The following is a 24,749-nucleotide window of genomic DNA, read 5'->3' as shown; positions in this document are numbered from 1 at the left end:
ACGTTCCAATATATCAAAGCCAAATGAACATTAATTGCAGCAGTCTGGTAAGTTTTCCAGCCGCTATGACCTTCATTGAATTTTAATCCAAAACAGATAAGATTTCCTTCCACACAAGAGGAAACAACACAATTAGCTCAAAATGACAGCTAGATTATGAAGCAGGCGCACACAAATAACACACGCACATTCACACTCACGCACACTCCCAGTGTAAATATTGATTCTACTTGACTTAAAATTCAGCACAAAGGAGGTGAGCTGAGAAAAAGGTAAATAAATACAATCACCACATCTGCATAACCCCTTCTCCCTCTTCATTCAGGAGAGAAATTTCAGAGGCGGAAGCCAAGATGGAGAAGGTGGCAGGCAGTAATGGAGACAGAATTTCTGTTAACTGCTGTAATTAATGTTATGTCTCATCAGGGAGAGATTAGGAAAAAACAGAGAAGGAAGGAAGAAAAAACAAGCGTTATTTTGCTGTTAAAGATGCCCTTGAGCTGGGAACATTAGCAGCAGAAGTTTGAATTGGGTAATTGTTTGACTGTATCGGTGGATTTGCAGACAGGATTACCACAAGGAAGTGAAATATAGTTGCGCTGAACCTATAGTGTGCGTGGCTCCATCAGCATGGAGCAAGGGGCCTTCTGCAGCGTGCAGTTTACAGCCTGACACATGCACACTGCCCTGAGATATAGATGGGAGGGCCAGCTCTGTCATTAACCTGCTGTGAGACATCCTGAGTCACTCTTTGAGACCTAAAATCTTTGTTTTTGTATTCATTTTTACTCTATTAAAGGGGTTGAACTGGAATTTTAAAATGCTTTTGTTTTTGAGAATTAAATCAGAAATTGTTTTTATGCATTCTAAATACTTGTGGCCAGAAAGAACTGACTGCCTTCTTCCACAGTCCAGGGTCAGGCTTGCCTCAATATCTCATAGTCTCGTAATTGGATGATTATGGAGATGAGCTCCTAAAAAGTCCTTATCCATCCTTGCCCCCTATAAGGAAAGAAATATTATAGAGCAGATGAAGCAGACAGCTCATTTCGAATTAGAAATGTATGTTTTATTCTGGGCTCAGACACTGGCTATGTGATCTTAGTAGAGTTGTCTTAACCTTCTAGACCTTGGTTTTAGCATTTGTGAAAACGGAACAATGAAAACAGCAATATCAACAGTATCATTAATACAACATTTATATAGAGTTTGCAATATTTACCAACTTTTAACTGTAGAAACTATTACTTTCACCATTTTACACTTGAGAAGACAGAGGCACAGAGAAGTTAAGTAAGTTAACCAATGTCACACTGCGATGAGGCCAGGATTCCAATCCAGGCAGTTCTGTCCCAGAGTCAGCATTCTTTTTTGGGGGGTTTAATGTTTTTATTTTGAAAGAATTATAGATTCACAGGAAGCTGCAAATTTAGTAGAGAGCTCTTGCCTACTCTTTATTCAGCTTCCCCCAATGTCACCATTTTCTATACCCATAAGAAAACAATCAAAACCAGGACATTAACCATGATTCAATGCTATTAACTAAACCACAGACGTAATACAAGTTTCACAGATGATGCCTCTTCCAGCTTATGGTAGCTCTTGGTTTTCCTTGGGCTGGGCTACATAATGCTCATTTCTCCCTCCATCTTCACACCATCTCCATCTGTGTCTTTTCTTCTGTGTGTCTCTCATAAGGACTAATTTTTCTGTTTTTCCACTAATGTTTCTGTTTTGGTCCAGGATCCCAGGTTGCATTTACTTGTCATGTCTCCCTAGTCTCCTCCAATTTGTGACAATTACTGTTTTTCTTCTTGTTGTTGTTGTTTATAATCTTAACACTTTTGAACAGTGTTTGTGAATTATTTTGTAAAATGTCCATCATTGGGTTTGTCAATATTTTTTCATGATCGGGATGATTACGCATTTTTGGCAAGAAAACCACAGAATGGCATTGTCCTGATCAGTGCATTATTTCAGTGGATTCATAACGTCAATGTGCCTGATGAGTGAGCATTTTAATTTTGATGACTTGGTTAAGGTAGTGTGTGTGGTCAGTTGAATAGAGGGTCCCAGAAAGATATGCCCACATCCTAATCCCTGGAGCTTGTGAATGTTACCTTATTTGGAAAAAAGGGTTTCTGCAGATGTGATTAAGTAATAAATCTTACGTAGAACAATCTGAGTTATCAAGGTTAACCCTCAATCCAGTGTCATGCATCCTTATGAGAGACACACAGAAGAAAAGACAGGAGAAGATGGCATGGAGGCGGAGGTAGAAATTAGCATTACGCAGCCCAAGTCAAGGAAAGCTAAGAGCTACCATCAGCTGGAAGAGGCAAGACAGGATTCTCCCTTTGAGCCCCAGGGAGAGTGTGGCTCTGCCAACCCCATGATTTCAGACTTCAGGACTCCAAAAGTGTGACAGAATGAATTTCTGCTGTCTTAAGCTTCTTAAATAGTGGTAATTTGTCACGGTAGCCTTAGGAAGCTAATACCAGTGGTATCGGCCAGATTTCTCCACTGTAAAGTCACTATTTTCCTTTTGTAATTAATAAATGTCTTGTGGGGGATACTTGGAGACTCTACAAATACCCTGTTTCTCCTCAAAGTTTCACCCATTAATTTTAGTATACATCGGCGGATCTTGTCAGGAGTAATTATTACAGTGGTGATTGCCTAATGGTGATTTTGTTTCCCTCTTCCCTTCTACATTTATTAATTGGAATTCTACTGTAAGAAAGAACAATCTTTTCTACCCCATTTATTTATTTAGTCAATTATTTATATCAGTATTTTAAAGTCAATATTCTTACTAACTCCTTCCCAACTTAGCTCAAAGGATGTTTGTGCAGGCCAAGAGCAACAACAGAGTAGGAAGAATATTTTTAGAGGCCAAAGGAGAAGAAGGGGACCTACTCTGGGCACCCTGCTGACACTTCATGAGCCTTTCATCACATATTTCTCCCCTCAGCTTCCTGAATGCGGATCCCTTGCTTCATTTACAACTCAGGAGAAAGTGAGGTTCAGAGAGGTCCAGTGATGTGCTGAAGGACACACAGCAGTAAGGGGAAGAATCACAATTTAAGTCCTCATCTGTCTGTCTCCAAAGCCATGTGATTCTCACCAAATCAAGCTGGCTTCTGAAGACTGAGAAGGAGGGAGAAAGGGGCATTAATTGAAGAGAGAGGTAGAAGCTCACCTTCCATTTTTACTGTGGGCTTATTTGGGGCAAATGAGAAAGGGAGTAAACAGCGTGAACCTCACTGCATTATGTACACACAGCATTCATTTTATGTTATTGTTAAAACATCACACAAAAGCCCCAGGTTCCTGAAGGGGAGGAAAATGTGGAACAGGAGGCTGGGGCGGAGGAAGTTGGGAATGGTCACCAAGGAGGCACACCCCCTGACTCTCCTGCCAATCGGTCCAGCCCTCCCCATTCTGTTTCCCTGCAGTCTATGGATCTCCCCTCTTCTTCCCTTCTTCCAGACTCCCTGTTGCAATCCATGGCCTCTTCTCGGATCCACAGTGTTGGGTGTCCCTGCCCCAGCCCTCTCATCTCTGCTGGATGCTGTCTGGGCCTGACTGCCTCCTCAGCCTGGGATCACCCTGATCACTCGCCCTTCACTCCATCCACCCTGCTACCCCACTCCCAGCCTTTTTTGGGGGTTGAGTTCCATCTGCCCCTCTCACTTGCTCTCTGTCTCTCTCTTTTCCTGTTCCTCCTCTCTGTATCACTTCCTCCATGCTTTGTATTCCCTGTTTCCTCTTCCCCATCTCTGCTTTTATTGCTAAATCCCCTTCTGTCTGTTCTTGCCAATGTTTCTTTATTTTTCTATGTCTTTCTCATCCTTGGCTCCCCTTTCTCTCAGTTTCTCTTTATTTCTCTCTGTCTCTAGTAATTTCAATATACCTAGTATAGAATAGTTTCTCAATCAATATGGGTTGGTGTCTATTTTTCCCGTCTGTGTTTTTCTCTGCTTCCCTCTGTCCATATTAGGTATTTAGGTATATATACCTAATTATTTATATACATAATGTATACGCATGTGTATATATATTATGTATATATATAATGTATATATTTGTGTGTATATACATTGTGTGTGTGTGTGTGTGTGTGTGTGTGTGTATACACATATATAAACTTTTCCATCTGGGCTTGATCACTGGCCCACACTAATGGGGCAGGGATGGAGAACATGCATTCTCCAGCTTCATTTTCCTCATCTGTAACATAAGGGTGGGGTATATTCTATTGCTGCGGCAATTGCTTGCATGTGCACCCTCTGCAAAGAATTGCACAGCCCTGCCATTGGCTCTGGGCTTGGCCATGTGATGTGCTTTGGCTGATACAATGTGAGAGAACCTACATCTGAGCATCAGTTTCAAGAGGCATCCTAGATTTTTGCCAGCTCTCTTGCTCATTCCCTCTGCCATGAAAACCAAATGTTTCAAACTGGGGTTCCCCTTCAGCCAAAGTACCAGAAGGAGAAGACACAGAGCTGAGCGTGCAGTGACTGAAGCTGCTGATGTATAACGTGCGTGGGAAATAAAGCATTGTTTGGCCAAGGCACTGAGATTCAGAGTTGTTTGTCTGCAGAATAAACAAGCAAGCGCTGACTAGCCTTGGATTCTGTAAGGTCTGAGGTGTTTTCAGCTCCCAGATCCCAACTATATTTCATACTTCTACTGTTGTTCGTTTTTTTGGAAAATCTTGCTAAATGCTTTCATGTGTATTAAGTTAGATGTTATGATTTTCATTTTATTTCCATTTTGCAAATGACCACACAAGAAGCTCAGAGAGGCGAGATGACTAGCCTGCATTTCTGTAGCTGGGATGTGGTAGTTTAAGCTTAAAACCAGGCCTCCTGAAACCAAATTCTAAATCATTCTGCTTCGCTATGGTGCATCTCTAGACTTCGTGAGAAATAAGCCTTTCCTACATTTCCTACACATGGAAGCTATGACTTATTTTCCTATTTTGCCCACAGGCCTAGCTAGAGACCCTGCAGGCTTTTAGTGAATCCATGTTGTTGAAGCAAGTCAAGACCAAGCTACAAGGTGCATATGACTTAAATTTTTAAAAATATTTTTAAAGTATATACTTAAAATATTAAAAGTTCTACTTTCTGGGAAAAAAAAACATGAATGATACTCGTGGGGTATGGCCCACTTATGTAAAAAAGTACTTGGGATATTTGTGTCACCAAAATTCATCATGCCTTGGCACCTCGTGGCTTCATTTTTAGATGGGAACAGCGAGGCTAAGAAGGGGATGTGACTTGCATAAGATCATGGAGCATATCTGTGGCACAGCAGAGACACATTCCTATCTGCGCTGCGTGTATTCCATGGCTTTTCTGCTACTAGATGTTTGCCATCCTCTCATTTTAAATAATCCCTCTCAGGATCTGTTTTCCCTACTACTCTGCCTTTTCTCTCAAAACCATTTGGGAATCACAGTCTGTAACAGCTTGGCCTCTCCTACCCTAGTTGTCCCAAGTGACCTTCAATAATATTACTTACAAATAACATGGGGATAGTATTAGGTTGGTGCAAAAGTAACTATGGTTTTTGCTATTGAAAGCAATGGCAAAAACCGCAACTATTTTTGCAGCAACCTAAATATTTATTGCTATCAGTTGAATTGTGTCCTCCAAAAGCAAGATGTTAGGCTCCTAATCCTCAGTACCTCAGAATGTGGCCTTATTTGAAGTTACGGTATTTATAAAGGTAATCAATTTATAAGTGAGGTCATTAGGGTGGGGCCCAGTCAGAGTACAGTGGCATGATCTTGGCTCACTGCAGCCTCCATCTCCCAGGCTCAAGCGATCGTCCCACCTCAGCCTCACAAGTAGCTAGGACCACAGGCTCGCACCACCAAGCCCAACTAATATTTTGTGTTTTTGCTATAGATGAGGTTTCACCGTGTTGCCCAGGCTGCTCTGGAACTTCTGAGCTCAGGCAATGCAACCACCTCAGCCTTTCAAAGAAGTGGGATTACAGGCTTGAGCCACCACACCTGGCCTCTGGGGTCCTTATAAAAGGGGGAAGAACTGGGGCACATCATATGGGGAAAATGCCACTTAAAGATGGAGTTCTGCTGGCACAAGCCAAGGCACTACCAGAACCTAGAAGGGAAGCCTGGAGCAGATCTTCCCCCCATGCCTTCAGAGGGCACATGGTCTTGCAGATATCTTGATTTTAAACTTCTACACTCCAGGATTGTGAGATCATAAATATCTGTCGTTTAAGCCACTCGGTTTGTGGTACTTTGTTATTGCAGCCTAGGAAGCTAATGCACTTATAAGTAGCAGAGTAATGGCATTTATAGAGCCAGGTCTATGTGTCAGGCTCCAGCATATGTGATTCATATCTATCATTTCTGATGATTCTCACAACAGCCTCTCTTTAGATAGGTAATTCCATCAGAGAAAATACACTCTCAAATCCCACTACTCCTAAGTCAGTTACGGAGCCAGAACGTGAACCTCAGGACACACAGAGTCACAGTTCTTACAAGTTAGTTATACTCCCTGTGTTCATTTTCTCAACAGTAGAACAGGAATAATAATAGTATCTATTGAGATTACTGTAAGAATTTAATGAGTTAAATATGCATCAAGTACGATCACATTAAGCCCTGTAAAAGTGCTTATCATTATTAAAGATTCTTCAATGTCTTCATTACTCAGTTATTATTTCTACTCAGTTACTGTTTCTCTTAACATATGGACCCAAAAATAAACACAATATTTCAGTTCACACCTACTATCTCTAGAATTACTTGTTCAGAAACCTAGCCTTTGATTAATTCAACTTAAAATATAAGACCACTTTTAGCAATGAGATCCCATAGTTGGCTTAATCTGAGCTGGTGGCTGATTTTGTAAAAAGCTTTTTTTCTCTTGCTTTTTCTTCTAGCAGATAGGATTTTCATTGTTAGATTTAATAGGCAGGTAAACCATTACATGATTGAATGATTAAATCAATGAGTGAAGGAATATGCTATGAATGAAAAAATGTCGGTTGGAGCAATGATGTAAAGCCATCTTTTACAGAAAACTTTAAAAAGTATTATCCCAATATCACACAAATCCTCTAAACAAAGCTACTGAATAAGAATGGTAATAATAATTTCGCAGATTTGTGTGATATTTTGCAATCTTCAAAGTATTATCCTATATGTTATTATATGACAGAGTCATAGATCATCTAAATTGGAGGCAACTACAATAGTCATCTAATTTAACTATTATTCCTCTCTGAACCCCAGTGACTTTGCTTGCATAAACTCAGGGAGAAGAAACTCACTAGTTCTTAATTCAGCCTACTCCACAGATGGACAGCTCAAACACTTCGAAGGCTTTGTCCTGCCGTGCAGAATTTTGGCCCCTTGGAATCTTGCCTCATTGGAGGCCAGCAGTAAAAATCTGTGGCATTTTCTTTGGGATGATCCTTTTGAGAGAAAAATGCCCTCAAAATTCTTTTCTTCTTCCACATCAAACCAAACATTTTTTTCATCCCCTTTCTCAAAATATTTTGTCACCAAAAAGACAAAAGGGAAAAAGCAAAAGAGCCAAGATGAAACATATTGGTCTCAGACAGTTTCTATCTAGTAACTCTTGTGGAAATCTTTAAAACAAGACACATCACATTAAAACGAAATTATATTTCTCACTGCTAAAAAGGGGGAGAGGAGGAAAGAGTAGAGTTATATGACCAACCCTGTGAACCACAAGCGATAACTATTTTTCTTGAAAGCAACTTTGATCCACGCAAAAGTGAAACATACCTTGAAATGCCAATGTGACAATGACAATGGCAACAAAAAGCAAAATGAAAAACAAAAACAAAAACAAAAAAACAAAGAAATGCAGAAAAGAAACAAGAAGATGTGATCGCATCTGCTAGGACTTCCTGCATTTATCCTCATGCCTGCCTGAAGCAGGTAAACTCTTCTAACTTTCTAAATAAGGAGATTGAAACTAAAATAACCTCTTTCTCTAATAGTTTGCATATGTAGATCACAAACTGAGCTGGCAAAGAGTTAGGGGGCCATAATAGCTTGTTCTGATAAACGATATAAAATGCACCCCAGGATTCAAGCCATGGTTTTCCTCTGACTCTGCACCTGTAGCCAAATCACTCAGCCTCCTTTGGTTTTCTTTTCTCCTATCTATAAAATGCTGGCATGAGCAACTCCTCTCCCTAACTGACAAGTTTCCAATTTCTATCAAATGTTTTGAGCACCTGGAATGAATACTCTATAAATAGACACGATGACCCTCACTATAGCTAACATTTTAATAACAGATACTGCTTTTTGAGCACTGAATGTCAGGCACTGTGCCATACAGAACTATGCCCAAGCACATAGATTCTCAATTTGGACAGACCAGAATTGGAATCTCTGCTTCAGCACTTACTGGTGACGTGGATGGCAAGATGCAAAAACTCCTCTAACTCCCAAAACCCTTATCTGTAAATGAGGGATAACAACGGTACTTATAGAGGCACTGGAACAATTAAATGAAATAACGCACGTGCTGCACTTTGTGCCTGGCATACAGAAAGTTCTCAGTGGTGACAGTCATTGTTTTCATTGTGCGGGGCATTTCTGAGTGTGATCTCATTCCATGCTTAGAAAATAATCTCTAAGAATTGGGGGATATTATCCTAGTTTTACAAATGATGACGGTAACTTGGCCAAGGACATAAAGCCAGTGACGGAGACATCGTTCAACCTTGGAGTTGATTTTCAAGTCACAACCCCTCATAAAATGCCCATGGATTCCACATAGGTGGAGTCTTTGCAAGAATTCACTCATGAAATCTTAAAATTTAAATCAACAACAGATGCACAGAGAAGGAAAATGGTGGCCTGCTTTATAGCTTAAGGGCATAGTTTCTGAAACAAGCTTATACAGAATGAAAAATTGGTTTTACCATTTACCCTTTGTGTGACCAAGCTCATGCAGATAGCTATTTATTAACATTTCATATTCCTCATGTGAGAAATAGTATCCACCTTAAGGTCTGTTGTGAAATGTGAGGATTGAATGTGATAATACATGGAGAACAAAATTTAGAACACTGCCTGGCATATAGTAAATACTCAAAATAAATGTCAGGTATTATGATTATTTCTCTAGATCAGACAGCAAAATAGCAGCAAATATAAGACTAAAGCCAATGTCTTTTTACTCCTAGATTGGAGTACTTTAAACACTGTTGCAATGGTAATAATAATAGCTATCCATGACTATGCACTCGGTATGTGCCAGCCTGGGTATTAGGCACCATTATGTTCCCTCTACTCTTTTCTCCACTCTTTTCAGTAATTCTGTGAGATTGGTATAATCATATTTGTTTCATAGATAAGGAAACTGAGGCTCAGAGGCATGAAGGGATGTCCCTAAGTTAAAATCACCAGGAAGCAGGAAGTAGAAGAGACTATATTCAGAGCCAGGTCTCCTGAATTCCATCACTCTTCTTTTTCCTTTGTATCCTGCCACCTGCACAGCTGAGGAGAGCGTGCTGAAGCTGGGGCAGAGGACAAGAGGAGGTGACTGTCCACTCCCTCTTTCTGAACTGGGTCCAGAGTATCTCCTTGCTTCATCACCCTTTGGGATATTAATATTCAGATGATGCAACCCTTGGGACAAGGTAGATGTTTAACTCTGGTCTTCACAAGCCTACAGGGCATGATGGCTCCACCCCAGGAGGCATGGACTGTTGTGGCTGAATGGGAGCCGGTTTCCCTGCATGGGTGAGCAGGATATTTGTGCTGATAAAAGGGGAAAAGGGGACGGAGTGCATAGACCCTAGCCTCCAGACTTCTTTGAGATTTGACTAGGAGATTTGGGTCTTCTCACAAACCATCTTGGATCTTCACCAAAGATGAAAACAATAGTGCATCCAGCAGGGTCAGGGCCATGATGTCATGAATAACCAAACACAAGTTTGGAATCTCAGGGAAATTCTGGTCCCAGGATTTTGGTTAACCCAGGAGACCTAAGCAGGTCAATTAAACTCATGAATCTCAGATTTCTTAGTTGTGAAATGGGGAGACAGATCCCAGTCATGTTAAATGCAAATGGTCTTTTTGTTCTTGCTGAATTGTCTGTGGCCAGAAGAACAAAGGTAGAGTCTGAGCCACAGAGAGGCCTGACTTCCAGGCCAAGCCCTGCTGACTGACTGGGGGATCCTGGGCAAGTCCTAACCTGTCCTAGACCTCAGTATCCAACTATGGAATAAAAGGGGATCATAAATCAGCACATCTCAAGCTTTCCAAATAAAGTGCCCGTATTAACAAAAGAAAATACCCTGAAGTGCCAAGCTCCTTTGATCTGAGGGCTTGTTGTGTCTACATGGTAAGTATTAGTACAACCCCTGTTCTATAAATGACAAAAACAAGACAAAGGGCTCCTACTCTAGTTCGGTGTCAAAGAGAGACCTCAAGTCTGTGCTTACAACTGTCTTCCTACCTCTAGAGAGAGTAGTGTTCTTGGTGGCATGTCCCACCTCTGAGAGGTGGAGCTTCCATCGGTGGACACCTTGGGGTTCAGTGTCTCTAAGACATGACTCTGTTCCTTGAGGGCAGGGCAGGGACAGGAAAGATCCTGATTATGGAGCCCTGAACGGGAGAAGGAACTTTGGACCACAGGGTGGTAGCCATGGGCCACTTTGGTTCATGGGCAGGGAGAGTCTGGAGTGTGCCAGCTTCTACGCTACCTACTCTGTCAGCCAAATCTTGAACTACAGGGAATTTGAGTGACATCCAGGTCTTAGTGCGTTATTATTTTGAAGCTGAATTTATTTAGCAAAAGGGAAAGTTGAGGAAAACCTACCATCCAGGGGAGAAAGTCTGATTCACTGAAACTAACACTGGGCCTAGAGGCAAAAGACATATTTGAGGCTCATTTATAATTGAGATAATACTATCTAGGTTACTGGGTTACAAAAAGGATATATGTAAGAGATGTGCTGAAACACAGAAAATGTTTAATGAACCTTGGTAAAAACTGAGTCTCACTCTCAAATGTTAAAGGAAGAAGAACATTCACACCCCTCAGCCTCTCCTAACATTGGGTGGTGTTCCACACCCCACGAGGAACTCAGCAAGTGCCCTGAGATGCTGCTTACAAATTTGCACCCCAAACTTAGCATGCAGGCACCCACTTGCTTGGTGTGAGGCTGCATCATTTGCTAAATATACATATGGAAAAAGTCTATCACACTCATTCCATGAATAACACAAAGGCCTTGATTTGTTCCTCCACGTGATGAGCATGCGTAAGGTCCAAAATTAACATTGCTGTCTGGCTGGGGAGTGTATGTGTTTTTCCAAAACGAGAAAACTAAGATCTTACTCAGCCGTAATCAGAATGTCTAGTGCACAGTGTTAGTTGAAGAGAAACAAGAAAGAAACTAAAACTAAAGGTCTGCTCCATTGCAGAGTCTCAAAAAATACTGCTGATCGGCAAATTGAAGGAAGAAAGGAGGGCTGAGAGGTAGCTCTGCTTTGCTGAGTGGCTTTATGCCCATCACTTCACCCCTCTGGGCCATACCCTCCTCATATGTACGCTGGAGACACCATTTCCTAACCTTATGTACCTGGCAGAGCCGTCCTAAGGAAGAAAAGGAGAAGTAAAGGTAAGAGTGGCTTTGAGGAATGTAGAGCACCAGAATGTTCGCAGTCTTCTTGAAGCACGTGAGACCTTGTGCTTCCTGCATACTGGATTTATTTTCTGGTTTTGTTTTTCTTTTTACCATGCAATGCCAATAGATATAGCTTTTAAAAGAAAGCATATAGTATAAGCCTAGATCCTTTTAGACTAACAGTCAAGTGATTCTAGCCTTAGTAACCTTCTCAGGGGAGGCAGAAGACTCAGAGTTCTATATCACGGGGCCAACAGAGCTGGACGTGCACATCCTCTCTCTGTGACCGTGTGCAAGTGATTCGCTGGACCTCATCCATTCTTGGCAAGAGCACAATGAGATACTTTCTGTAAGTGTGTCCAGTACAGTGCTTAACAAATGGTAGATACTCAAGAAATTCTTGAATTGAGAGAAAACAGAGTGCACAGGACATAGTTCAGGTTTGGTAGCCAGATATGCTTGGATTTGAACACTCAAGAGTAGCTCTTTCACTGTCTGTGTGACCCTAGGTAAGTTTCTTTGCCCCTCTGCCGCAGTATTATTCACAACTATAAAGTGAGAGTTATGGAGGGGCTTCTGTGGACCACTGCAATGGCTATGTCCAGCCCAGCTCCAAGGGCCACCATGCAGTTGTGAGGGTTAAAACACCTGACACATCAAGGGCACTTGGGAAAGGGCAGCCCATTCTGGTTTTATTCCAATTTTGTTTGTTCAGTCATTCTTGGAATGGCCAGGTGTATTCTGAAGCACTGAACCTCAGCCCTCAGCAAAGCAGGTCAAGCACGTGACAGACGTTAAACAGCTTTTCCCAGAGGTGTCAGCCAAAAGGCCGAGGAGTTGGAGACCCTTTATTTTCTTCCCTGAAGTACAATTAGTGTGTCACAGCTGACAGATGATGAATGGGTATGCATCAGTCCAAGTGACACCACAGAATCTATTTGAGTTTCTATTTCTCATTCTAACCTCTTGAGCCTGGCTCTTCCCCTCCATCCGTAGACAATCCCCCACCCCCTCCATCTCATCACCCATTCCTCCCCCACGCAATCCCCAACCCCAGTCACATCCCCCCATCACTCACCATCACAGAAATGTGGAGGATGTGCATCTGCTCCTCAACAATCTCCGAGGGCTCCTGGAGAGTGGGGGCGGTGGCTTGGGCCAGCTGCCCGGAGCTGCTCATAGAGACGTGGAAGTACAAGGTGCCATTCTCCAGCCACTGCTGTCTCCAGTGCACCAGCGAGATGTCCGCCGCCGTGCCAGACATCTCTGCAAGACAAGACCCGAGGCACTGGGTGAGCTGTACGCCTGGCCTTGGTGCTCCAGGGAGGAAAAGAACCCACATAATCAGGAGTTCAGAAGGCATCCGTTTTTTGCCAGAATGCCTCTCCTCACATCAAGTCTATGAGCCGGGGATCATCACTGTCATTTATAGATGGGTCAACTGTGACCAAGATTCACCTAAAATAACAGGAGTAGTGGAGGCAGGGTTTGCACTCAGCTCTGTCTGAGGCCCTTTTCAAACACACCACACGTGATCAGGTAATTTATTCTACTCTGAGAGTGGAATGAAACTAAGGATAAAAGTGCTCTCATTCTTTTGAGGGTATAGAACTAGAAGAAGATGAAGGAAAGAAATCCGTGAAAGGAGTGGGAGTTAAGAGTGTGAATGCTTTAGAAGCTGAGCTGGAAGTACTCATGGCCAAACCTTGGAGACAAAAAGGCCCAAGAGAGCACCAGCTCAGCTGAGGTATCTCAGGGTCATCCTGCAGGGAAAAGGAGCTTGCCAAGAGGGTTGCCCTGGGCGTGTTCCTCTTACTTCCACAAGAGGAACTCTATTTTTTGTAAGATATATACTGCACTCCCAAGCAAGGTAATGTTAGCACAAAGATTTCCTTGGCTTAAAAACACGTGCAAAACTACTGCCCCATCCCAACGTTCTCATACAGCCAGTGGGGAGTTAGGACATTTTAGTAAATAGTAAAATTCAGTCTCCCGACTTGAAATTTCTAACTCTTGTCTCTATGCTGGTTTTCCTTCTGTAAATACTTTTAAAATGACTATATTTGAATAGCATTTTTGTTCAATGTATCATACTTTTTTATTAGTAAAAAAAAAAAAGGGTGATGGCATACGGGGCCGGAAGTGTCATCTCAAGAAGATTGTAGAACCGTTCTGTAGTGCCTTCGACTAAAGGGGTGTATACCTGCAAATGTCCTAGAAAGACGAGGCCTATCAGGATACCTTATGCATGAATACAAGGGAAGGGTGGTGGAGTTCTTGGAGGATCGTTAGGTCTGTACTCAAGAGAGACAAATGGGACAAAGAGCCTTTATAGTGTCCATCGGTAGACAAGTAGCCTTAGTAGTGTCAGAGGCTTAGAACCTTTGCCCCTCCCTCCTGAGACAGCTATGACCTTGAGATGGTTATTCCTACAGTCCCCGAAGACCTCAAGTGCATTCACACACACACACACACACACACACACACACACACACACACACACGAGGAGGACTGATGGGCAAGCTGAGTTACAGCCTCTTATCCAATCAGCTCTCTCCATGTCCCACTGCAGTGCCCATCATATCTGGTGACACGATGAAACCATATCTGTCACCATATCTGGTGACAAGATGAAAAAGAATCATCTTGAAAAGAAGAGGAGATGATACCACCAAATCACCTACTCATCACCCAATGCTATTGAATTATTCTTATATCACCCATGCCCAACAGACTCTCCCTCCTTGAGGTTCACAATCAAAAATCCTTAGGAGAAGAGTGTCCGGTACTTAATAAAGGCTAAAAAATCTGAGCTATGAATTTTTAAGTAAGGTATTCATTTATTATCATCATCATCATTATTGATAGGGACAGGATCTAATTCATCCTTCGGCTGCTCTGAAAAAAATAAAAAATAAAAACCGTGAGCCAACCTTGACAGTTTGCTTTCTCTCCCACTCCTCATCCAGTTCATCAGGAAATCCTTCCAAAGCCATGCAACATTCAACCCTTTCCAGTCCCTCTACATCAGGCACATGGGACAAGGCATCATGCTCTCCTGCCTGGCTCACTGCAAGGGCTTCTTAAGTTGCCTCTCTTCTTCCACCTTTGTCCATTCTATTCTCAACCAGGAGCCAGAGGAATTCTGCCAAGCAAAAGTCATCTCACATCACTAAGCCCTCCATGTACCGTCTTTGCACGGCCTCCTACTCTTTCCAAGTAAAAGACAAAGTGGCGAGAACATAGGCAGTTATCAGGCCAAGTAAACACATGCTTGGGCTTCCCTTGCAGCTGGAAGAGTTGAATAGGCCTTGAGATAATCACAAAGGTTTGTCAGTGCTTAGAGCACAATCCCCAGGAGGTCCTGAGAACCCATTATGGTGCCCAGGGAAAGGGACTGGCTGGGTGATCAATTTGAGCAGCAGGTCTCCTCTCAGCACCTTCTCTTCGTCCAAGGCCGGGGTGATCTGCTACCCCACTGATTCCCCTCCCAGCCTCAGCACCTGAGGCCTTGGCAGTGGCTTCCCTGGCAAACAGCCAGCTGGGCCAAGGTAAGGTGAAGACATTATGGCAAATGGCCTGGCTCATTTTTTCTCAGTGCATTAAAGCCCAAATCCAGAGGTCCAGGGAACCCAGGGACGAGAGATGCACTACAAATAGCAGTGTCTAATTCAGTAGCTACACGTGCTGCTGGCTAGGCAGGCACTCCATGTGCTAAGTGTCCCTGGAATGGCACCAGAAGAAAGCCCCAAGTCAGGCTACATCTGATTGACACAGCCTGGCATAAATGAAGGCGGAGTGAACAGAGGGATGCTTGTGGAAATCTGAGCTCCTCACTCCTAGCGCTCTCTCCAGCCTGTGCCTGAAATCCCACTATAAAGAGGCTTCCCCTTTCCATGTTCAGATGAGAAAGCAGAAGGTCGCAGAAGTTCAGTGACTTGTTTAAATTCACTAGTGAATATGTACCTAGCTAGAACCAGTGGATTTCCAATCCATGTAATTTCTACTATGCCGGTTGCACTTACATCTCCTTTTCCTTGACGAAATTAGCCCATGAACCAAAACTAGATTGAGCTCTTTGTTTGCTACAGCGATGAGTGCACAGTCAGCAGACAGTAAACGTTAAATGATAATAACAGTGTGTGAAACACAGTAAATATTGAATCACAGAGAATAACTCCGGACTTACTTTATTACAAAGACAAGAAACTGTTGTTGGAGAGGAGAGAGGAGGGGTATGAAATGTTAAAGGGAAAACTGCTTCAGCAGAAGCAGAAGTCCTCCATCATTCATTCACTCATTATTCATTTATTCATGCATTTGTTTACTTATTCAACATACTTATCAAACACCTACTCAATTCCAGGCAGCGCAGTAGCTCAGAACGTAGAGTCAAATGAGACGGTGTTGCCTTCAGGGAGCTCACAGTCATTTAGCAGTGGAAATTCTAGCCAGCCCACTGTCTCCTCACCCGTGTTACTGTCCACACACATGCACACTCTCCATTTACCATGGTCCAGATGATTGTGTGTTATCAGGACTATCTCCTACCATCACCCCTTCATCACACAGGACTTACAACTGTTCCTCAAACAGCCAGACTCCCACTTATCCCAGGGCACGAGTACTTTCTGCCTGACATTCCTAGCACGCTCCTCCCAGAACCTACAAGCTGGCTTCTTCTCCATGGTTGTCTCTCAGTCCAAATGATACCCGCTTGGAGAAGCTGTGCCTGTCCACTCTAGCTGAGCAGTCCTCTTCATGCACATCCCATCTTTATTATATACCTTTTACAAAAACTTTCTATAGCAGTTATCACAATTAGAAATTCAGGCCAGGTGTGGTGGCTCACACCTGTAATCTCAGCACTTTGGGAGGCCGAGGCAGGAGGATCACTTGAAGCCAGGCAATTGAGACCAGCCAGGTCAACATGGCAAAAGCCTGTCTCTACTACAAATACAAAAAATTAGCCAGGTGTGGTGGCATGTGCCTGTAATCTCAGCTACTAAGGAGGTAGAGGCACAAGAATCGCTTGTACCTGGGAAGTGGAGGTTGCAGAGAGCTGAGATTGTGCCACTGCACTCCAGACTGGACAACAGAGTGAGACCCTTTCTCAAAACAAATAAATTAATTAAATAAAAGCAAAGAAAGAAATAAAAATTTATGCTCTACATTTCCTTGAACATGTGCTTACTGTCTTCTCTCTTTCCAGAAGAGATATGTCACCTTGGCCCAGCTGTGTGTCTTATTTCCTGCCATCTCTTAAGCACTTTGAAAAGTGCTTGGCATATAATAAATGCTCAGTAAATAATTACTGAATCACTGAAATATATACATATATATGTATATGTAGTTCAAATACTCATGCCGTTTTTCATCTTTAAAATGCTTAATGCATATATATATTTATTTTCAGTGATTTGGTGTGTGTGTGTTTATATATATATATGTATATATTTATGTATTTACATATATTTCAGTGACTCAGTAACACACTTACTTACACACATGCATAATAAAATGGTGGAGGTACTAAAAACTTGAAATCAAACAGTATTATGTTTCATCAGAAAATTAAAAAGAAGAAGGAGGAGGAGTAAAGGTCTATTGAAAACTCAAAGGTGGGAAAAGACTCTCCTAGCTTGCGGCCAAGAACTACCTCCAAAAGGTGCTGGTAGGAGCATTGCAGAGGATGGACAGTATTGCAGAGGATGTCCCTCAGAGGGGAGGAGGAGAAGGCGGAGAAATCAACTGGTCATCTCAGGAGCATTAAGCTGCATGTTTACGTAGGAGTGCAGCAGAATGTCAGGTTAGAAATGTAGTTCAGCCACAGAGTTAAGGGCTTTGAATGCTTGGTGATACCATGTACATTTTATTCAGAACCCGTAGAGTTCACTTGGTCAGAAAAACCAGTCCTGTGTCCCTTAAAAACAGGTTAATAAAACAGTAACATGACCAAAACCAGTTCTTGAAATTCTCTGCTGATTGATTTTCCAATTGCATTTTCCCTTTTCTCTTCCCCTACTCCTTCCATATAAACATTTCATTGAAGTCTTCAAGTCATATTACAATCAAACTTAAAGCAAAAGGGGGACTAAACGCATTTGGTCGGGAACCAAGACGATTCCCATAAAGGCAGATTATGCTGACACGATGAATATAAAATGAAACAGCAGATATTAAAGTGGGAGAATTGGTGCACCATGCTTTCCAGCGGTAGGCTGGCTCCAGCGCCTGCCTCCCTCCCACCCTGGATAGCTTGGTTTTATATTGGAATCATAAAGAAAAACAGGGATTGCCTTTTCACCTTTTCCTGCTCTCCCCCATGGGCTGCAACTCGTGAAATATTCAACAGGCTCAAATCCCCTCAACCGCCCCACAAAAGCCAAGAGACGGGATCAGCCTTCATCAGTGATTCTGGGTAGACTGCCATCCTGTCTCGGTGGCCACTGATGCCTTTCAGCCTCCTGGAAAAGAAATAAAAAATCCCGAAGGCGTGTTGTGCTTTTAATCGGCTTGTTCTTCCTAATCTATGGCACTCATTGTACTTTATTTAATTCCTGAAGGTCATTATGAAAATAAGCAGCTCTTCTCATCACCAGCCATCTTGGTAACAAGTCCCAAGTGGCTAACTAACCGGCCTTCTGATTCTACAGCACCAGCTGACCCTCCAGCAGATTATTTGCGGAAGCCCAGAGAAAGCTTACAGTGAGTTTGCAAATGGTCTTTTTCTCGCCATGGGGAAAGCAGACATTATATGAGATGAACTCACTGCCCGGGCAGAAAGAGTTGGGAAAAGCAGTGATGTTGACTTTAACCAACCTTGCCACTAGCTATTCTAGCATTCATTGGTGATTGTCACACATCAAGTCTTGCTGAGTGGGCCTGGAAAATAATCACAAATACTCATGCCCTTTTACATCTCTGAAATGCTTAATTAATGCAAAGCTTTATCCTCTCTCTCATGGGCTATTGCAAATGGTTCTGTGCCAGTCGGGGTCTCATCAGGGAAGAGGGGACATACTCAAGAAGGTTACTGAGAAGTGTTTAATGAAGGGAGGATTGGTAAAGGCTTGGGCAGGGTTAAGGCAAACCAATAATGAGCAACAAAATACTCCCAGGTTGACAACAGCAAGGAATTGTCACCACCCTGGGCCTGAAGGGGCATGGGATGGTGAGAATTGGGGAATTATCAAACCCTAAAAAAGCCATAGCTGTAGGAAAGGGCTACCACATAGCTGCCAGATAGGAACTATAGCCTTTACTAGAATAACCCAGCCCCTACCAATGCACAACCCAGAATGGAGAGTTTCAAGAAAGTAAATTCCCAACCTCATTTCCTTCTATCCACCAACTTTTTACAGGTGTCTCACACAGGTTGACCTCAACCAAACACCCTAAGATGCTTAAATGAAACAAATCATACAAGTCAGCCTTCCTGGGTGCACAGCAGCTGGGAAAGGGGATCTCAAGCAGCAAATGAAAGCTATTCAGTAGGCCCCTTAACAGGTATCCCTACCTTCAGGCTTCCTTCCTTCCAGCTCTCCATTAAATGGCTCCCAGGATGAAACTTCTAACTTGTCAATCTGACCATATAATTCCTTTGCTCAAAACCCCGCAATGTTTTCTCCTGTCCCTCAGGATAAAAGCTAATTTACTGAGCCTGACACACAAGGCCCTTCCTGGCCCGTTACACGCATCTTTCTCCAGTCTGATCTCTTGCCACGTGTTTCCTTGCACTTATATATTAATTCTGACCAGATATTTATATAACGTACCACATGTACTATGTTTTTTTTCCTAATTCAATATCTTCTGCTCCTCCATGGTTTCATAAGAGGAATAATGCATGCTGCATAAGATCACAGGGTCTGGAGAACAGCTGCTTGAATTTCATCCCAGCTCTCCTGTGTTCAACCTGTGTGTTTTTGGGCAAGCTCTTCACTTCTTCATGCCTCAGTTTCCCCATCTACCAAATGAGGATGACAACAGCACCTGCCTCACAGGGTCATTTTTAGAATCAAATGAGATAATACAAACAAATTAGCTGTTAGGTTGGTCTTGATACTTAGAGAGCACTCAACAGTTACATTTGTTATGCATTACTTCATATACATACAGCAGGACTTTTACCACTGTCATGGTTTTTATATATATCATAAACGTTCTCTTTATACAGCTGGCTTCCCTTACTGGATCCTAGGGCAGGGGCATGTCAGAATTATTTGTGTGGCCTGGGCCTGGCACAGTGGCTGAACAGAGTAGGGACTCCATGAATGTTCTGCACATTTAATTGAGCTGTCCCACATCTGAATTCAGATGAGTATTTCCCAGATGACAGAGAGAAGAGACAGCAACTTGGGGTGTAAATAAGAGCTGGATTCCCATACAACAACTCTACAGAAATTTACCTAACATCTGGCTTAAGTTCAGACACCCTGAAGAATGCACATGAAAAGAAAGAAAATGTTAACCTTCAAGGAGCTTACATTTTCATGAAGTGAGATAGGGGAAGTTCATATAGAAAATGAACATTCTTGGCCAGGCGCGGTGGGTCACACCTGTAATCCCAGCATTTTGAAAAGCTGAGGCAGGCAGGTGGATCGCCTAAGGTCAGGAGTTCAAGACCAGCCTGGCCAACATACTGAAACCCTGTCTCTACTAAAAATACAAAAAATTAGCTGGGCGTGGTGGTGGGCACCTGTAATCTGTAATCCTAGCTACTTGGGAAGCCTTGACAGGAGAATCTCTTGAACCTGGGAGGTGGAGGTTGAGGTAAGCAAAGATCATGCCATTGCACTCTAGTCTGGGCAATAAGAGAGAAACTCCATCTTGAAAAAAAGAAAAGAAAATGGCTCTATTATTCTGTTTAGACATGAGTATGTGTGTATATAGCCGGAAAAAATACACTGGACCACAAAGAAAGGCAGTCTCTAAATAGTGGGATCAGAGGTGATTTTAATTTTGTTCTGATTCATTTTTCTCTACGTTTTCTATATTGACTACATTTTACCTCTGTAGCAGATGCAAATACACGCTCACTTTGACGATTCATTTAGTCAACCAACCTCCTCTGAGATCTGGCATTGTGGGACTCTGTCCTCTGCAGCTTAGTCCAAGGGGCTAAGAAAAGACATTCTATAAATAGCTATAAAGGAAAGTATGAAGCTTAGAGGAAAGGAGATTACTTCTGGCTGGATGTAGAAAGTCTTCATGGAAGAGGAGTCTCATAGAATTGGCAAGATTTGGACAAATGGCTATGTGGCAAAGTGCATTTCAGATGGAAGAATGGCACAAGGGCAAGAAGGCAAGAAGGTCACAAATATACAAAGGGATACAGTGTGGAGAAGCCAGTATAAAATGCAGAAGCCACCATTGCAGAGATGCTGGGGGCTACCAACTCTTGACCATGGACCCAGACCGTAAGTGCTGGGTCCCGCTTGGGGCTCCTTTATGCAATCAGACCCAGCCCAAGCTCAGAGGTTAATCAAGCTCTCCATATACTATGAATTAAGATGGCAAGGTGGATGGACTGATGGGTGAATGGATAAATGGATGGACCCCAGTCATTCTGACCTAATTAAACAGCCTGGGCTAGTGAAAAGAACATTGAATTTTGAGACAGAAGTTTATATTTGTGTGATCTCTCTACAGCACCTGACTGGTATTCTGGAGCACAAATTACAGAGCCTCTATGATTTTCTTTACTTGTAAAATGGGGGTCACAGTCTGGCCTACTTACATCACATCTAATGTAGAACTGAGCGAAAATAAGGCCATACCTAGCAACGTGCTTGGAAATCTGCAAAATTTTATAGTTAGTTCTGAAAGCAAATGCAATCATCCAATGACGTAGTTCATCCACCTATATACCTTCCAATAATTATCTACTGACTGTCTAAAATGTGCCAGGCACAGTGCTGGGTCCTAAAGATAGACTGGAGGAAAAGATCAATTTGACTGCTATCCTTATAGACTTTCTAATTTAGCCTGGATATTCCTTTGTTCCCTGTAAGCAGCAGCAAGCATTTCCCCTTGCTTCAGTTTTTTCAGTCATCCACCCATTTAATCATTAATTCATAGAAGACTATGCCTGTCTAGGACATTGCAGTCTCATTATTTAGCATGCAGCAGATGTGCAATAAATATTTGTTGAATCAATGCATCACTAAATGTACATTCCCTGAGTTTCTTGTCCTCAAGAAAGTCACAATCTAGGAGAACAGAAAAAGGGAAGTCAGCAAAGGTGATGAGAGTGTGGTAATGACCACAAGATAGGAGGCACAGCGTGTTACAGGAACACACGTGTGGGGTCAGTCAATGCTCCTCATCTATCAGGGGTTTGGACAGAACAAGCAGGGAGTGTCTATAATCCGGACATTTCATAATTCTAAGATATCCTGATGTCAGGCCTGGTTAAATGCCCATGAGATAATGCCAATGCTGTGCTAGGTTTGGGAGGTCGCCCGTGGGGACAGAAGGTAGAGAGGTGGCAGGGGCCATGACATGGCCAAAGCCCTCTCGTGGCAGCTAGAGAAGAGACTCAAGCTCTGCTGGAGAGAATAGTCCTCTTTAAATAGTGGGATTAGAGTCTCCAGACCTCAGAGGTGCCTCAGACCCCTCCTCCCCAAACCCAGCTGTCAGCACTCATCTCTGCCTCTGCCTCCGCCTCCGCCTCCAACCTGCCTATTTCCACCTCCTTTGGGAACTGCATCTTTTACGTGAAACTGTTTTCCCAAGCCACTCAGTGAAGATAAATAATACAGTTATACCCGGTTAAATAAGGGAGAGGAAGAGAAGAATTAAGAGCTATTGGCAAGGGAGAAAAGTGTATCGTTTCAGATTAGATTTGGAAATAGATAGAGGGTTGCTGGAATTGATTTCATTATTCCTATTCTCTCCTGTACATTTCACTCCCTCCTTGCTGTGTTTCTTTGCTTGGTCTTTGTCAATTTGCTTCATGATAACCCCTCAGTTTCTCCGCATGCTCTCTCTCTCTCTTTTAAAAAATTCATCCCAATGTCAATGAGTTTTTCTCCTCCTCCTCCTCCTCTTTCTTGTCCCACAATATTGCAAACTGATGCAGAGAGTGGGTGTCCAAAGAATGGGGACAGCAACTAACCTTTGCTAACGTCTACTTACATGCCAAGCTAGGGGCTTTCATTCATTGTCTCATTTAGCCCTCACAGGAAACCCACGTAGATAAAGTAGATAGCAGAACCTCCAGTTTTCAGCTGAGATGTCTGAGGCCCTAAAAGGGGATCACACTTTTCCAAGCCCTGATTCCCAGATTCCAAATTCAGTGCTTTCACCACTATCCTATCTGGGCTGAGAAAGGGGCTTGCACATTTGAGTAAAGAGATTGAGGAATCGAGTGCATGCCGGGGGTGTGATATGATAAATACCAGGGCACTAGGCATCCTTCCAGGTCACTCAGGTGCTCTGCCTATTTCATCACAGTAAAGTCATTTGTTTTTAAGATGCAAATATTTCCTGGGAAAGAAGTATATGAAGCATTCTGTCTTACGGTGAATGAATTTTTAAGATCACTTTGCTCCTTCCTATATTTCACTGGGTTGACCTTTAACAAATTAAGTTCACCTCTCTGAGCCTCACTGGCCTCATATGAAAGAATGGGAATCATAAAATCAATCTCTTATGATTGCTGTGAGAATAACAGGAGATAATGCATTGGAAGGAGCCTAGAGCAGCATTTAGCCTATGGATATTCCCTGTCAGTTGTCTGTCTTCTTGTCACTAATTTCTATCTCGCCACTGTCAAGGCAAGAAGCAGCAGGCTGTTTTGAGAACAGTAGGATGTGTGTGACAATATCAAATATAAAGAAAAAGGAGGCAGAGGTCACAGAGATAAAACTTCCTACTTCACTTGGAAACAGTCTCCATGACCCATCTACCTTGTCCCCAGTGCCTCGTAAACCTTTTAAAGTTATCCCTACAGCAATGACCTGGAATCATGGAAAATTAGGAAGAGAGGGTAAAGGGATGGAGATCAATGATCTATCCCACGCATTTTACCCATCTGTAAAATGAGGACCAGAGAAGAGTAGCAACTTGCCTTAAATCCCACAGCATCATGATGCAGTGTTCTTCCTGTCTCATTGTTAGAGACAAGGATTCACAGACTAGAGAGGCAGAACCTCCTTGAATCTCAACAGTGATTTAGCAGCATGAGGGACAAGGAGTGGTAAAGATCTCTCATAATGCCAGGGCTCCTCCTTCCACCTCCTGAAGATGCTGCCAAGAGGGCATCTTAGGTCTCTGTTGCTAAGTCTGACTTGTCAACCCCAGCCCCCACACCCCAACCCAGGGAACTCAGCATCTGAATGCCACATGCATGGATTCAGACTTGACATGTGAAAATGCAATGAGTCAGGAAAGTATGGCACCGTGAAGTGTGATGTGTGAGGAAGAAAAGTGAAACCTGTGAAACTCAGTGACCAAACGGAATCTAAAAGAATAAACATGCCTGACATTGAGTCCACCAGCTATTTGCAGAAAGGTTGGAGAGGCAAGACTTAAAGGAATATCTTTAGATGACGAATTAATACCCGGTGTCAGACACTGACCTAAATTCATTGCTTGTGGGAACCATACCATGGTCCACTGGCCCCAAGCAACATTTTTACCTCTTAGCCTTTGTTCATATTGTGCCACCTGCCTGAAATACCTTAATCTTTTCTTCTGCATATGGATGTTACCTATCCTTCAAAACCCTGCTGAAGTGACCCTCAAAAGAGCCCGGTTCAAAATGCCCTCTCCCTCTCCTGAGCCCTCAACACCCCTGGCAGGCTTCTACTTCCTTCCCTGACTTAGCAAACTTCACCCATCCCTAATTCTCATGACTTTTGCTAGGTCATAAGAGTCTTTCGAACCAGGAATTGCTTTTATCTCCTCTGTCTCCTTTTTGGTAGCTCAGCAATTTTTGCAACAGCAGGAACTTGACAAATATTGGTTGATACAAGATTAAAATGAAACCCAAGTAAAGAGGCCAGCATGGTGAAATTCCTGACTCCGATTTCACAGACTGGAATACTGAGGTACAGTGTGCAGGAATGGGA

General features: G+C 42.8%; 1 protein-coding gene across 3 annotated transcripts in view; it reads right to left on the bottom strand.

Annotated features, from left to right (window-relative positions):
* The window catches only part of ASTN2 (astrotactin 2), a 976,097-nt gene that overhangs the window by 839,400 nt on the left and 111,948 nt on the right, over positions 1-24,749 (bottom strand). For all 3 annotated transcript variants that reach the window (XM_012472754.2, XM_064378516.1, XM_012472755.3), the window contains exon 2: positions 12,749-12,936. In XM_012472754.2, the coding sequence (XP_012328177.2) occupies positions 12,749-12,936 (188 nt within the window). The remainder of the gene's footprint in view (positions 1-12,748; positions 12,937-24,749) is intronic.

Source organism: Aotus nancymaae, unplaced genomic scaffold (genome assembly GCF_030222135.1).
Source record: "Aotus nancymaae isolate 86718 unplaced genomic scaffold, 86718_ANA_hifiasm-v0.15.2.pri h1tg000003l, whole genome shotgun sequence".
Lineage (NCBI taxonomy): Eukaryota > Metazoa > Chordata > Mammalia > Primates > Aotidae > Aotus > Aotus nancymaae.
Note: the sequence above shows the minus strand (reverse complement) of the source record. Positions and strands in the feature narration are given on the sequence as shown.